Genomic DNA, 15,946 nt, shown 5'->3' with positions numbered 1-15,946 from the left:
ATAAACAAACACTTGTAATCTTTTTTATTAACTTCATTGAATACAGATTCATTGATATCAGTATATTCTCTGTTATTTTCTTTCTCTTTCTATCGTTTTCTTATCTACCAAACACATCAACAACATTTCTAACATGGTATCAGAGAGTTAGCACCAGCAACATTAGAATTTGGATAAGTGACATGGCCTTGAAAGCCACTTTGAAAACCATAACCCCTTGGTGATCCAGCATATTGACTATTATTATTTCTTCCAAAACCATTAAAAGGTCTTGGAGGAAAATTATTTGGAGTGAAGCCTCTGCCATAGTTTCCAAAACTAGGTCTGAAGTTACCTCTGCCGAAATTCCTCTGAGGTACAAATGTAGGATTAAATCTGTTTCTGCATTTTGTAGCACCATGACCTGGAATGAAACAAATTTGGCACACTATATTTGACTCATGATTGACATTATTTCCTCCTTGATTAGCATTGCTGAAACCTCTATTTCCTCTTGGAAAACCAAAATTACCAGATCCACCTCTTGGGAGATTTTGATTCTTTTGTGCAATGTTAGCAGAGAGATTATGAATTACATCAGCACTGATCTTCCCTTTCTTTTGCTCAATCCTCATTTCATGACTCAATAACAAGGAATATAATTCATCTAGACTCAGATTATCACTTCTAGCAAGCAGAATAGTAACTAGTGACTCATAATCCTGAGAGTCTAAACCAGTTAGAATGTATGAGATCATATCATTGTGTTCAACAGGCTTTCCAGCAATAGCTAAACCATCAGCAAGATGTTTCATCTTAGAAAAATAAACATTCATTGACATAGACCCTTTCTTAGAGGTCTGTAACTGCATTTTTAGTGGCACAATTCTTGCCTGAGTTTGAGAGATGAACATGCGTGTAAGAGTTTCCCAAAGTTCTTGAGAAGAAACACATTGAATTACTGAGGTAAGTAGATTTTCTTGAATAGACGAGAACATCCAGCTTAACAGTAGCTGGTCAGTTCTAATCCACAAAGCAAACACAGGGTTTTCAGTTCTAGATCTAGAATTACCTTGAGCTGAGCTTGATGCCTCACTTACTTGATCAAGGTACTGATCAGGACACGGATTAGTTCCATTGATGAAACCTTCCAGACCGTTTCCTTTGATTGAAGCCAGAACTTGATTCCTCCACACCATGAAGTTGTTGTGATCCAATTTGATCGGAGTGACAAAGTTATAAGATTGAGAATTTTGATTTGAGTTAGCCATTGGCTCTGATACCATGTTCCAAATATAACTAACTCTCAATCTTCCTCATATAACTCTCACAACTCTAGTTCTGATCATCCAACAGCTTTTAATTGTTTCAATGGAACAACTAATGCTTCTCAGTTTCAGTCATCAACAAGCTTTCATACTGATTCTTCTCCTGAAATTGTGGAAGATCCGTCCTGGTACATAGACAGTGGAGCCTCTACTCACATCACAACTGACTCAGGTAAACTCTTTAACATGCAGCCTTATTGTGGTACAGAATCACTTCTAGTTGGAAATGGAAATGCATTAGAAATTAAACATATTGGATCTGCAGTACTTGATACACTGACAACTGAACCATTACTCCTAAAAAATGTCTTACATGTTCCAAATATCACCAAGAATTTATTAAGTGTTTCACAACTTTTAGCTGACAGCAATGTTACTATTGAATTTGTTGGAATTCTTTGTTTCATTAAGGCCAGGAAAACAGGAACTCTGTTACTTAAGGGAGTAGCCACTGGAGGCTTGTATCAAATAGAAGATTTGTCAAGTGAAGATTCTCAAGGTTCTTGGTGTCATAGTAAAATAAATAAACATGTATCAATGTTTGCTACTCTCTCTAGTTCAGTCAATTTCAGTCCCTCTCTTTTTGAGTCATGTAATCCAGCAGCTTCAACAATGTCTGTGTCATCAGTTGGTGTTGATTTACTTTACAAGAGACTTGGACATCCAGCCTCACACACACTTCAAACTGTTATTAAGACTTGTAATTTGTTTGCTGGAATTAATAAAACTCCAAAAATTGCATTCTGTGATGCATGTCAGTTTGGCAAAAATCATCTTAAACATTTTGATTTTGTCATTACCAAAACAACAGCACCTCTGCAATTATTATATGCCGATCTTTAGGGTCCTTCATATACAGCTTCCACTCAAGGCTACAGCTATTACTTGTCAATATTAGATGATTACAACCGGTTCACTTGGATTTTCACTTTAAAAGCCAAGTCTGATTCATTACAAGTTTTCACTGATTTCGAAACCTTCATTGAGAAACATCTTGAAAGAAGAATTAAGACTGTCCAAACAGACTGGGGAGGGGAATTCAGATCATTTTCTTCATTATTAACAGCCTCTGGTATCCATTTCAGACACCCTTGTGGACATTCACCATCAAAATGGTAAAATAGAGAGAAAACATAGGCACATTGTTGACATTGGTTTTACCTTACTAGCTCAATCAAATTTGCCACTTATTTTTTGGTGGAATGCTTTCCACACTACTGTGTTTCTTATAAACAGATTACCAACTCCAGTATTGAATAATGTCTCACCTTATTTCAAACTCTTTCATCAAACTCCAGATTACTCATTCCTAAGAGTTTTTGGCTGTGCTTATTACCCTTATCTTAGACCCTATCAAAAACATAAGCTAGAGTTTAGGACTGGTAGATTCATCTTCATTGGATATAGTCCAAACCATAAGGGCTATCAGTGTTTACACTCGTCAGGAAGGGTATATATATCCAATCATGTAGTGTTTAATCAGAATTCTTTCCCATACCAGCCTAGTGTTGATTTTTCCTCTGTGTCAATGTCTTGTTCAAGTACAAACAATCCAGAGTCCACTTCTTCTATACAAGTTCTCTCAGCACCTCCCTTAACAACAGAGGTTCCTGCTCAATCTCCACATTCATCACAAGAAGTTTCTGGTAATTTCAACTCACCTTTATCTCAACATTCTTTACCTTCTTCTTCCTCAAATCACAATTCACCAGATTCTTTACATTCAAGCATTCCAGTTCCGTTTGTTCCTGCCCATCAGTTACCCAATTTTCAGCCACCTGGTCATAGCATGATCACCAGGTCCAAAGCTGGAATTTTTAAACCTAAAACATACATCACTGTACTTTTAGCCCAACCATCTGAACCCAACTCAGTAAATCAAGCACTGCAAGATCCAAAATGGTTTAATGCTATGCAGGAGGAGTTTAAAGCTCTTCAAGCCAATCAAACATGGGATTTAGTTATTCCTACAGCTCCTGTCAAAGTAGTAGGAAACAAATGGATTTTCAGAATTAAATACAACTCAGATGGATCAATCTCAAGATATAAGGCAAGACTTGTTGCAAAGGGATTTCATCAAACATATGGGATCGATTACAATGGAACTTTCAGCCCTGTTGTTAAGGCTTCAACAGTGAGAGTGATATTGAGTTTAGCTGTGATAAACAACTGGATAATAAGGCAGGTTGATGTTAATAATGCCTTTCTCAATGGAATTCTTGTTGAAGATGTATACATGGCTCAACCAGAAGGCTTTGTGGATCCAGAAAAGCCTCATCATGTGTGCAAATTAAAAAAGGCTCTATATGGACTCAAGCAAGCTCCAAGGGCATGGTTTGACAGGTTCAGAAGAGCTATGACATCTCAGTGGCATTTTGAACATTCAAAGTCAGATTCCTCATTATTTTACAGATGGGATGCAGGTGATATTCTACTGGTCTTAGTATATGTAGATGATATTATCATTACAGGCTCTAATCAAAATAATGTGTTGAAAGTAATCTCTGATATGCAAGCTACTTTTGCTCTTAAAGATTTAGGAGAGCTTAGCTATTTTCTTGGTATAGAGGTTACTAAAAATTCGACAGGCCTTCAATTATCTCAGAGCAAATACATAGTTGATTTGCTGAACAGGCATGAAATGGTCACTTGCAGTCCAGTACCAATTCCCATGGTCACTTCTCATTCACTTGTTAAGAACTCAGGAGCTATCATTCCAAATGCTTCTCAGTATAGGAGTGTTGTGGGGGCTCTGCAGTATGTGACTTTGACCAGGCCAGAATTAGCTTTTTCAGTTAATAAATTGAGTCAATTTCTTTTAGCTTCAACAGAAGAACATTGGCAAGCATGTAAGCAGATACTCAGATATTTGAAGGGAACAATTCACTATGGCTTACAACTTCATTCAACTGGAAGTCAGCATATGCAAATAAATTGTTTCAGTGACTCTGATTGGGCTTGTGACATAGATGATCGAAAATCAGTAGCAGGGTATGCTGTGTTTCTTGGACCTAACCTTGTTTCATGGTCTTCAAAGAAGCAACATGTAGTCTCCAGGTCAAGCACAGAGTCAGAATACAGAGCCTTAGCTCTGGCAACAACTGAAGTTATGTGGGTAAAAAGGTTACTCACTGAGCTAAAGATTAAAATTGATCACACACCTATTATGTGGTGTGACAATCAGGGAGCAATATCTTTGGCTATGAATCCAGTGTATCATGCCAAAACAAAACACATTGAGCTAGATATACACTTCATTCGAGAAAAGGTCCAAGCTAATCAAATTGAAGTTAACTATGTGCCTAGTGAAGATCAGGCCGCAGACATATTCACAAAAGCTTTGACCTATGGACAATTCAGTTATCTTAGAAGCAAGCTGAACATATTTCCTACATAGTTCAGCTTGAGGGGGGATGTTAGCATATGTGAGTAACAGAGCAGGGGATTCCAGCTCAAGAGCTGACGTGTCAATATTCGTTATACATGTTGCTTAACGTGTAACAAATTGATTTCAATTGTAAATAACATATTCCAATAGCTTCATTAATTAGTTAGAAAGATTCGTTTAAGCTACTATATAAACAAACACTTGTAATCTTTTTCATTAACTTCATTGAATACAGATTCATTGATATCAGTATATTCTCTGTTATTTTCTTTCTCTTTCTATCGTTTTCTTATCTACCAAACACATCAACAACATTTCTAACATTTCGGATTAACTCCTCTGTATCCATTGTCTATTGTACTCTCTTTAATAGTAAAGCTTCACACCTAACTCCCCTAGTTGCTTTTAAAGAGTTTCTAGATGGCTAGCTTATTACAGAGTTTTTGTGAATTAAGTAAGAAAGGAATAAAATAAAAAGAAAGACCTAAAACAAAACACACTCGATAAATGAGTGAAGAAATCAAGCCATGAATGCTTCAATCGCCTTTCATTCTAGCACTTTTTCTAGAGAGAAAAAAGTATTGTAGAAGAAAGACTTAAAATAATGTTTTCGATGTACTTAATAAGTTACTTATAGTAGGAATGCCTATTTTTTAGGTCTCTCTGTAATTAGTACTTATCTTATAATTAAGAATTTTTATACAAATTATATATTTGACAAATTTAATATTAAAGAGTATAATTAATAATTTTGTATAATTGTTAATCCATTAGTAGCTTTTAAGAAAAAGATTAAATTCTTTTATTATCCGGTTTAAAAAAAAACCTTAGTTATTTAATATTATAAAATTTCTTGCAGTCTTCTCTATAAAGAAATTTATTGTATTTATTGGCTTACTTTTGAAGTAAAAACAAAAAATAATTTCTTGAAATAATAGTTCTAAAGGAAGTAAAACAAATATTTTCTTAATTGCTTTTCTTTTTTGAAATTTCTTAGTATCTTCTCGATTGTTGATATTTGAGATATAGTTAAAAACTAATTGAATTTTGAGCTCTTTTATGTTGCTTTGAGTGTTGGAGCTAAGGAGTGTAAGTAGACCTTATAAAAAATTTTTGCCTAATGGCCTCGGTACACTAGAGCCGACCTGGTCCATAGACTCTTTTATTAACATTTTATACACAATGAAATTACAATGCGCACTAATTATAGGTTATGTGAAATTGGGTTATTCATATAATATCAGTTTTCTAAAACAAGGTTATTCAGTTAATACTTTCACTATGGAAGGGGAAAAAAAATATCCTTTGGCCCTTTCACATAGTGTTCTAACTAACTGCTCTGAGAGGTCAAGTAGTGGTAAGGGTTTAGTCTAAGATTATTGCATATCTTACTTAAAAGAATAATTTATTGGGCGGAGGAAAATATCTTACTTATAAGCTCAAATACCTCCCATTTACTAACTCTGATATCACTTGTTGGGGACTTTTAGTCTCACCAAAGACTTTACAAGCAAAAATATTGAACAAACAATCAATAGAAAATATAGATGAAAAATAAAACCATTTACATAACACAAGAATTTACCTTCAAAACTTCTATACCAGAAAAAAAACCATGGCCGCCAAGGACGATGAGAGGAAAATCCATTATATGAAAAATTATTGCAATCATTTTAGTATTTTTCTTGTACTGAAAACTCTAGTGACACCTAATCTCTCAATAGACTTACCGTTTCTCTCACCTTAAAAATTGTCAGGTTAAAGAGAAACTGAACTCCTTGGTAACGAGTGAACCTAACCTACTTATTTATTGTTTCTTGTTGGAGAATTATTCATTTTCTTATACAAATTGAATTCTTCCTTGAATAAACTAAGTCTTATGAGAAAATTACTTATTCCTTAATTAGGAATCCTCTTAAATAAAGAAAATGTCCTAAACATTTTCCTAATAATTATGATACAAATCTTTATTGAAAAATAGAGAAATATTTCCTAACAAATAGGTTGCAATTAATGAATCGATTCGGCTCATAAGTTGTTTGAAAATGTAAAATAATGAAAGGTCTGAAACTATTTGCGTTGCAGGGACTATTCTATTCTCTGTCTCAATATAGATAGTGAACAGAAAGATAATGCCATGGATACAATACACCAAGATTTTGAGGTCTATTAAGCGGGTGCTACAGGATCAATCGTGACAAGTTGAATGCATCTAAATGTTTTTGCTGTTGTTTCATTGTATATGAAGTCTAATAAAGTAACGCAAAACCAAACAAAAAAGAAAAAAAAAGTGGGAAATTTTTTTTTCATTGCCTTTTTTTTTCCCCATAAGCAGTCAGAAGCCGCGTTTGAATATCAGTCCGGTTAAAGCTGTAAATTCGGGACCTGTATATGATGCTTCCAAAGAAGACTACTTAAAAAAGCTCTCCAGCATGCATATCATGTTCTATAGAAACTCAAATTTGACTAATAAACCTTAACATCTAAAATCTGTTTGTTATAATATAATTAATAAACCTTAACTCAAATTTGATTAATAATTCATGTACATCTCATCCAAATGCTCTCCAGCATGCATATCATGTTTTATATAAGCGCATGCGATTAGAAAGAAAACTCAAGCATTTAACTCAGAATATCATAGTTCATTGCATTGATACAAAATCTTATGTGTGCTTCCTTATTTGCAATAGACAGTTAAAAAATTTAATTACATTCTAATCACACCTAATTCCTATTAATCCCTATTAGAAAAATATCTAAGTTCACCCAATAATGGTATAGACATGCATGGGAATTTATTTTCCTTGACGTGGAAATTAGACCCGATAAATGCATTTTGAAAACTCTAGCATTTACTTCAAAATATAACAGTTCATTGTATTGGTTCATAATCTTATGTGTAATGCCTTAATTGCAATACACAGGTAAAATATTTAATTAGTTTGCAATTAAACATTGTTACGCCAGATTTTTATTGATCTCTATTAGAAAACATTTATAAGTTCATCCTATAATGGTATAGAAATTGGTAATTCCAACATGTGATTAGCTCGGATTTCAAGGTGTTTTCCATATCTAGGAAAAGAATATGGAAGCTTTTTGAACATGTCAGTTCTCTTAAGTCACAATTCACAAGATAAATAGAGTGAGTTTCACTTAATTAAACATGAAGAGTAGAGAAATGGCTAAGAACGGATTCCTTCTCATCAGTTTCTTACCCTTCATTCTTTTCCTCCAAATGAGCGTATTGGGTGGTGCCACTACTACTCGTGACGATAGAAAGGCAAGTATGGATCTTCGTTCTTCAGCCTTAGTTGCTCTGAATTTCTTGATGATTAATGAACATATATACATTTTCCTCCAAAATATTCTTTGGAGCGGAAATCGCACTTTATAAATTGCCAATATGAACTTTACAATGGTGTAAAGGCGTGCAATCGAGCGAGTGCAGACGTCCACAGCTGCGAATAATTTTAAATCTAAGAACTATATATATTTGCCATTTTCCTTTTCGTCTTAAAAACAATTATAAATGATGCAGGTCTATATTGTCTACTTGGGTTCACTTTCTAGAGGGGAATATGAAACATCATCACAGCATCAGAGTATTTTGCAAGAAGTTGTTGAGGGCAGGTAGTATTTCGTAAAGTTAAGTCGAAATATCTGCTTAAATTCTCTTCTAAACTCTCTTCCCTCCATCTCAATATGTGAGAGCAGCCCAGTGGAAAATGTACTGGTTAGAAGTTACAAAAGGAGTTTCAGTGGATTTGCAGCCAATCTCACTGATCATGAGAGACAAAAGCTGGCCAGTAAGTATTGCAGAGTACTTTCTTTTATATATATATATATATTTGAATTATGGCTTTTATTTTTGTAACTGTGACATGCAGGCATGGAAGAAGTTGTATCGGTTTTTCCTAGTAGAACACTCCAACTCCATACGACAAGGTCTTGGGATTTCATGGGTTTTAATCAATCTATTACTAGAAAACGTAGTGTCGAGAGTGATATTATAGTAGGCGTCATAGACACTGGAATCTGGCCTGAAAGCAAGAGTTTCAGCGATAAAGGCTTTGGTCCTGTTCCCAAGAAGTGGAAAGGCGCTTGCAAAGGCGGCATAAATTTCCCTTGCAACAAGTAATGTTTTTCTATACTTTGTGGTATAGCTAGCCTTTTGAAGCATAACAAATTTGAGCAATAACATTTTAACACGGATTGATGTATTGCAGCAAAATAATTGGAGCCCGATATTACCCAACACCTGTTGTGTATGATAATATTGCTAGGGATTACGAGGGTCATGGAACCCATGCGGCCTCTATAGCTTCTGGAAATGAAGTAAAGGATACTAGTTTCTTCGGAGTGGGACAAGGCACTGCCAGAGGGGGAGTTCCATCGGCAAGAGTTGCTGCTTATAAAGTCTGTTCTCCTGCAGGGTGCACGGAAGAAGCCATATTGGCTGCATTTGACGATGCTATTGCAGATGGGGTTGACATTATAACAGTATCAATTGGAGGAACGCATCCCGTAAACTTTACTGAGGATGCCGTTGCAATTGGGTCCTTTCACGCTATGGCAAAAGGAGTACTGACCTTACAGTCGGCTGGCAATAGTGGTCCTTATCTGAGCTCCACAGTTAGCTTAGCGCCGTGGTTGATGTCTGTAGCAGCCAGCACCACAGATCGCCTATTTATTGATAAAGTTGTTCTTGGGAGCGGACAGACATTAGTGGTATGATATGGATCACAACCCTCGTATTCACAAATACTCTATTAGTAAGTATTCTGACAATCAGTATACGAACAGGGTTATTCGATTAATACTTTCTCTATGAAAGGGAAGAAGTTTCCCCTGGTAGATGGGAGAAATGTTTCAAGACCATGCAAACAGCCGTTGGCATTTCAGTAGGTTCCCTAACACTGGTTCAGTTCAACTCCTTAATTAATTCCTCATAGAACAAGAAAACAGAACTTTAGAATTCATCTTGCATTGCAGGGTGTGTACCGGTGGCCAAGGGTGTCTTGATAGTACCTTAGCAAAGGGAAAGATTCTGATGTGTCAATCAAGAGACGAGTTTTCTGAGGTTCTCAGATCTGGTGCAGGAGGATCAGTCTCATTAAATGATGACAAAATCGGAAAAGTTTCTTTTGTTGTTTCATTCCCATCAGTGGCTGTGAGCAAGGATAACTTCACCAGCATTTACTCCTACTTGAAATCTACAAAGTATTGTATTAACTGTTATACGTTGGCCATTTCTTTCGATTTTAATTTCATTCAAGAAAAATAATCCAACCTTATCTGGGTTACAGAAAGCCCGAAGCAGAAATATTAACTACTGAAGCAATTACGGATTCTGATGCTCCTGTTGTCGCTGGCTTTTCTTCACGCGGGCCAAATGAAATTGCACCAGACATCTTGAAGGTATATATATATATTCTTTTAAAACATAGTGTTGTCTCATATAGAAATATTTATATGACTTCATGTTGATTTGATGGTTGTTTAACATCATTCAGCCGGATATAAGCGCCCCCGGTGTAGATATATTGGCTGCATTTTCACCTTTTGGTGTACCTATTGGCGATCCGTTATTTAAGAGGCAACTTACCTACAGTATACTATCTGGAACATCCATGTCTTGTCCTCATGTTGCTGGAGTAGCTGCATATGTTAAATCGTTCCATCCCGACTGGTCTCCTTCTGCCATCAAATCAGCCATAATGACTACTGGTAATCTAATCATCTATATCATCAAAACATATAATGATCGGATAACTTAATTTGCAAGTTAGCCTTCTTAGATCACCAAATTTTGTTGATTCTGTAGCACGGCCCATGAATTCTTCCAAGAATAAAGATGCTGAATTTGCATTTGGTTCGGGGCATATCAATCCTGTTGAAGCTGTGAATCCAGGACTTGTGTATGAAACTTTCGAACAAGATTACATAATAATGCTCTGCAGCATGGGATATGATGAGGGTAATATTGGCAAAATTTCTGGAAATTTCAGCACTTGTCCTAAAGGCTCAGATAAAGCAACACCAAGAGATCTCAATTACCCTTCAATGGCAGCTCAAGTTTCACCTGGAAGGTCTTTCACAATCAACTTTTCAAGGACTGTTACTAACGTTGGCATTGCAAACACCACTTACAAGGCAAAAATCTTGCAAAATTCGAAAATTGGCGTCAAAGTTGTCCCCCAAGCTCTCACCTTTAAGTCCTTGAATGAGAAGAAGTCTTTCCGTGTGACTGTCACTGGAAGAGGCTTGTCAAATGGAACAATTGTTTCTACTTCCTTGATATGGGCTGATGGCAATCACAATGTCCGAAGTCCAATTGTTGTACATTCACTAGGATGACAAAAGCTGAAATTCAACATGATATGTGCATCTAGTATTGGAAAAAAGAAATGCCATAAAATATGGAGAATCGCTTGCTAGTTAATAAATTTTTCTTGATTCTGGAAATATTAATTTATCCAGGTTATGCCCAGTCCTGCAATATTAAAAGTCCCAAATATTACATTTCATAGAAACCTTTTTATGAGTTTCTAATCACACATTATTACGCTTGATTCTGATTAACCTCTATTATAAAACTTGGCTACAGCATCCAATAAAGATATAAAAATTGGTGATTACTTCCAACAAGTGATTAGCTGTAATAGCAAGATGCATTCTATACTAAGTAAAATGAATATTGAAGCTTATTAAACATGAGTTCATTACCCCCGCGGCATTTGCCTGACTGATTCTCGAACAACCTTGTTTAGTTGACCACCGAATTTAAGTCGTAAGAGAGGTAAGGGTTAAACATTAATTCGGGCTTTGTTCACTCTCCTATTTTTCAAATAAATTAAAAATAAAAATAACAACATCATGAGTTCACTATCGATTATTCTGATTCACAGCTGAAAATATAAAAAGAATTGGTTTCTTATCAACATGAACATATTGTGGGCTTTCGTTCATGACAATATAAAGTTCAAGTACTAGCTTTTTCTGATGATAATGAACTGTTTGGATTCTAGCTTATTAGTAGTAGCTTATTTTAATTTTTTTCAATATTGGTATTATATATGTTTTTTATTTAAAAAAATTTAAGATTATTGTCAGATTAAATTTACGATCGCGTTGAGCTACTCTATAAATAGGTAATTCGCATTATATTTAGTTATAAAGAAGAAACCAATTCCAAGCCTCTCCCTTAAATTTATTTGATAAGTAAGAACGAATGTTAGTATCCAACTAGGTGCTAAAAATTGTTGGGCAACTTGGGCCAAGGACCGTGTTGGGCCATACCTTTGCTCGCCATAACTTTGCTCTTACCGAATGATATTGATTTCCCATCAATATTGAAGTATTTTTCTTTGCCTTCACAAAAATAGCGAACTTTCTCTTTTGTGCTGGTTGTTCCAGAGCGTGGGAGTGTACTCTTAAAGAGACTGCTCATGTTAGATTTTCAGCTAAGAAATAATTTTGTAAGTAGGTCGCTTAGTAGGCATTTAATATCCTCAACTTATACAAGAATATCAGCATAAATGTCAAATAGCGAGCTGAGCACGCATTTTATAAATGCTCAGATAGAGATGGGTTTGATTCTCCGATAATTGTGCCACGTGTAATATTAGAATCATGATATTTTACCAAAAAAAAGAGAATAAATAACATAAAATAATCATCATAAAAGAAAGTACATAGCAGATAATTTATCCATCATTATGTCAGTGCATTCATTTATGACCGAATTTTTCCTATGATGATTTTGGAATGAGATCCTCCTCTCCTGACTTGATCATTATCTGAGCTTTTAATGATCTTTTGACATGTGTCATTATTAAATTCAATGGCCAAGATTTATTTGTAACTAAATTATTTCCACAGCTTCTTAAAATGATGTGTTTTTATATAGATGTTTTCCCGCTACACTTTCAATTCCCGCTCCTATCAATTTATTCTCTCACCATCAAAAACTTTTCATCTCCTAAATAATTAGCAATTGTGGTAAGAAAAAAATTGAAAAAACTAGTTTACTCCGCTGAACGTGAACTTCAACAACAATAATAATCCAACGAGTTAGCTTATGATTCTATAACGCTTCTTGATTTCACTATAGTTTTATCCCCAGCAACTTGATATAATGTTAATAATTTTTTTTTAATGGTTGCTACAGGTTTGTTGTTTTAGTTTTCATTGGTTCTTTAAATGGCCGCAACTGATGTTGTTTTAGAAAATTTTAGCGAATTGTATTGGAAACCTAAATATGGGATGGATTTTGATTCTGATGAATCAGTATATGATTTCTACAATGCGTATGGGTCAAAAGTGGGGTTCAGTATTAGAAAAGAAACCTTTGGTAAGAATAAACGTACAGGTGAAATCACCTCTAGGCAATTTGTTTGTGATAAAGCGGGCATGTGATCGAAAGATAAACAAGATCATTTAACTGTAAAACCTAGAGCAGAGACGAGAATTGGTTGTGGTGCTCAGTTATGTGTTAAATTAGATAGGAAGAAGAACAATTTTTTTGTTTATCATTTTGTCGAATCACATAATCATTCTCTTGTAATGGAAGAGTGCACTCATATGTTATCTTCTCAAAGAAGAATATCCAGTTCACAAGCAATGGAAGTAGATTTGGCAGATGGATTTGGAATTTCACTTAAGTCTACTTATGAGCTAATGGTAAAGCAAGTGGGTGGAAGAAAATCTCTTGGATACACATGACTCAATCAAAAGAATTACATTAGAACGAGAAGACAAAAGCAAATGGCATATGGAGAAGCAGGGTATATTCTAAATTATTTCTCTGAGCAACATTTAAAAATCCTTCATTTTTTTCCTCTATACAATTAGATAATGAAGAGCAAATCACAAATAGATTTTGGGCTGATGCTAAAATGATAATTGATTATGGTCAATTTAGTGATGTTGTAAGTTTTGATACGACTTAAAAAATTAATAAAGAGAATTGGCCATTTGCAGTGTTTGTTGGACTGAATCATCATCGAGAGATTGTTACCTTTGGTGCAGTATTATTGTATGATGAAACTGCTGATTCCTTCATTTGGCTATTTGAAACATTTTTGCAGGCTATGTCTAGAAAGGTTCCAAAAACAATTTTCACTAATCAAGATGTTGCAATGGCCAAGGCTATCTTAAATGTCATGCCGGATACATGCATACCATAGGCTTTGCACATGGCATATGATGCAAAATGCCTTGAAGCATGTAAATGGTGTGTTTAAAGGTACTAGTACAATGAAAAGTGTCTTGTCGGTATTTATGGATAGTATTGAGGATGAAAATGAGTTTCTAGTTGCTTGGGATAACGTGCTTGATGAATATGATGTACATGGTAATATTTGGCTAAAAAGAATATTTGAGTTAAGGCATAAATGGGTTTACGCATATGTTAGCCAAGCATGGTCTGCTGGAATGAAGAGCACTCAACTTAGTGAGAGTTTTAATGCAATTCTAAAAGATTACTTGAAATCAAATCTTAATATGCCTCAGTTTTTTATGCACTTTGAAAGGATGGTCAATGATAAATGGCACAAGAAATTAGAAGCAGAGTATGAATTATGTTATAAGTTGGTCAATATGAAAATGTCAGTTAAAATGTTGGCCCATGCAAGGGAGATTTACACAAAGGTAATTTTTCAAGAGTTTCAAGACCAATTTGAAAAGTCTATCAATTTATTTGTGAAAAAAGACTCTAGGGATGGTGAATATTTAGTATGTACGGTTGGTATGGATGATTTTGAAAAGGGATGTGTCAAAATAGAGAATGATGGCACATTGGCTTGTAGCTACAGGAGGTTTGAGATGAGGGGAGTTTTATGTAGCCATATCATCAATGTTCTTAGAGATGTTATAGATGTCAAAGAAATTCCTATTGGGTATATTTTAAAAGGGTGGACAAAACAAGCAAGAGCGGAATGTATCAAAGACATGTACAGGCGTGAAATCCAAGCAGATCCTAAGTTGGAACAGACGTGTCGATATAGGTCTTTATGCTCTATATTTACCAAGATATCTAGCTGGGCTTCCGAAAGTAAAAAAGCATATAAGCTAGCAAATGCGCATGCCATGGATTTGGCAAGATTAATTTAGGATATTTTACGTTTGGAAATGGATGGTAGTGTGCAAGAAAAATTTCAAGAATCTCCTTTGACTCAGCAGATAGATACTGTCAAAGTAAAAGGTCTGAAGAAGAAAGAGTCATCTCGTGGAAGACGTAGATTCAAGAGCAGTTTGGAGGTAGCCTTGACAAAAAATAAGAAAAAGAGGCTAACAAATTGTTAGTCTCAAATAATCCAGGTGATTGTCTGTATTATTAATTAATTAGTTTTATATTGATACAATATTGAGCAATTGCTTTCATCTGGATTAATTTTTGCTTACATTGTTCATTGTCACAGCCACATGTTCAATTGCTTCCGGTGATTAGTAATACTCATTCATTAATGATTGATCATTTTTATTTTAAGTGCTTTTGCTTTGCCTTTTGTAATAATTTTAAGTGCTTGCTTAGTAGGCATTTAATATTCATATTCTCAACTTATACAAGAATATTAGCATAAATGTCAAATAGCAAGCTGAGCTCGCATTTTATAAATGCTCAGATCGAGATGGGTTTGGTTCCCCAATAATTGTGCCACGTGTCATATTAGAGTCAGGATATGTTAAAAAAAAGACAATAAATAACATAAAATAATCATCACAAAAGAAAGTACATAACAAATAATTTATCCATCGTTTATGTCAGTGCACTCATTTATGACCGAATTTTTTCTATCATGATTTTATGATAACTTTTAATAATAATACGTATGTCACATTTAATTTCAGATAGAAATTCAATTTTTTTTCAAATTTTTTGCATTTCTTAAATTTTGCAGCTAAAAATTGATTTAATTTCAACTAAAATTAATATAAAAATTATATTATTGATAATATTTAGAATTTTATTATTATTGTTTGAATTGAATTAATATTAATCTTACTTACTATTATTTGAATTGTATTTTTTATTATTTATTTTATAAATTCTCAAACTGTAATATTATTTTCAAAAATTAAAATTTTAAATATGAAATTAATATAAAACGTAATATTAAAAGTTATAACTACCAGTATCACTACATAGCTTTACAGTATAGCAATTAAACAAATTATATATCCATTCCTACCATTCACATTACAATAAACAATCCAAAGTCTAGCAACTGCATGTTCAAATTCC

The 15,946-nt window shown here is 34.4% G+C and overlaps 2 protein-coding genes across 2 annotated transcripts; both read left to right on the top strand.

Moving 5' to 3' along the window:
- Positions 1-7,879: 7,879 nt before the first annotated feature.
- Positions 7,880-11,100, top strand: LOC102607911 (subtilisin-like protease SBT4.4). The gene is made up of 11 exons (XM_052441092.1): positions 7,880-7,981; positions 8,240-8,331; positions 8,416-8,507; positions 8,589-8,621; positions 8,700-8,835; positions 8,928-9,429; positions 9,505-9,602; positions 9,694-9,921; positions 10,008-10,119; positions 10,215-10,428; positions 10,526-11,100. The coding sequence occupies exons 1-11, from the start codon at positions 7,880-7,882 to the stop codon at positions 11,056-11,058; spliced, it is 2,142 nt and encodes a 713-aa protein (XP_052297052.1). The 3' UTR covers positions 11,059-11,100.
- A 2,859-nt stretch (positions 11,101-13,959) lies between these two features.
- On the top strand, positions 13,960-14,814 carry LOC127902251 (protein FAR1-RELATED SEQUENCE 1-like). The gene has a single exon (XM_052441091.1). The coding sequence runs from the start codon at positions 13,960-13,962 to the stop codon at positions 14,812-14,814; it is 855 nt and encodes a 284-aa protein (XP_052297051.1).
- The last annotated feature ends 1,132 nt before the right edge of the window (positions 14,815-15,946 follow it).

Source organism: Citrus sinensis, chromosome 5 (genome assembly GCF_022201045.2).
Source record: "Citrus sinensis cultivar Valencia sweet orange chromosome 5, DVS_A1.0, whole genome shotgun sequence".
NCBI classification, from domain to species: Eukaryota; Viridiplantae; Streptophyta; class Magnoliopsida; order Sapindales; family Rutaceae; genus Citrus; species Citrus sinensis.
The sequence above is the reverse complement of the archived record's forward strand: the minus strand, read 5'-3'. Positions and strand labels throughout refer to the sequence as shown.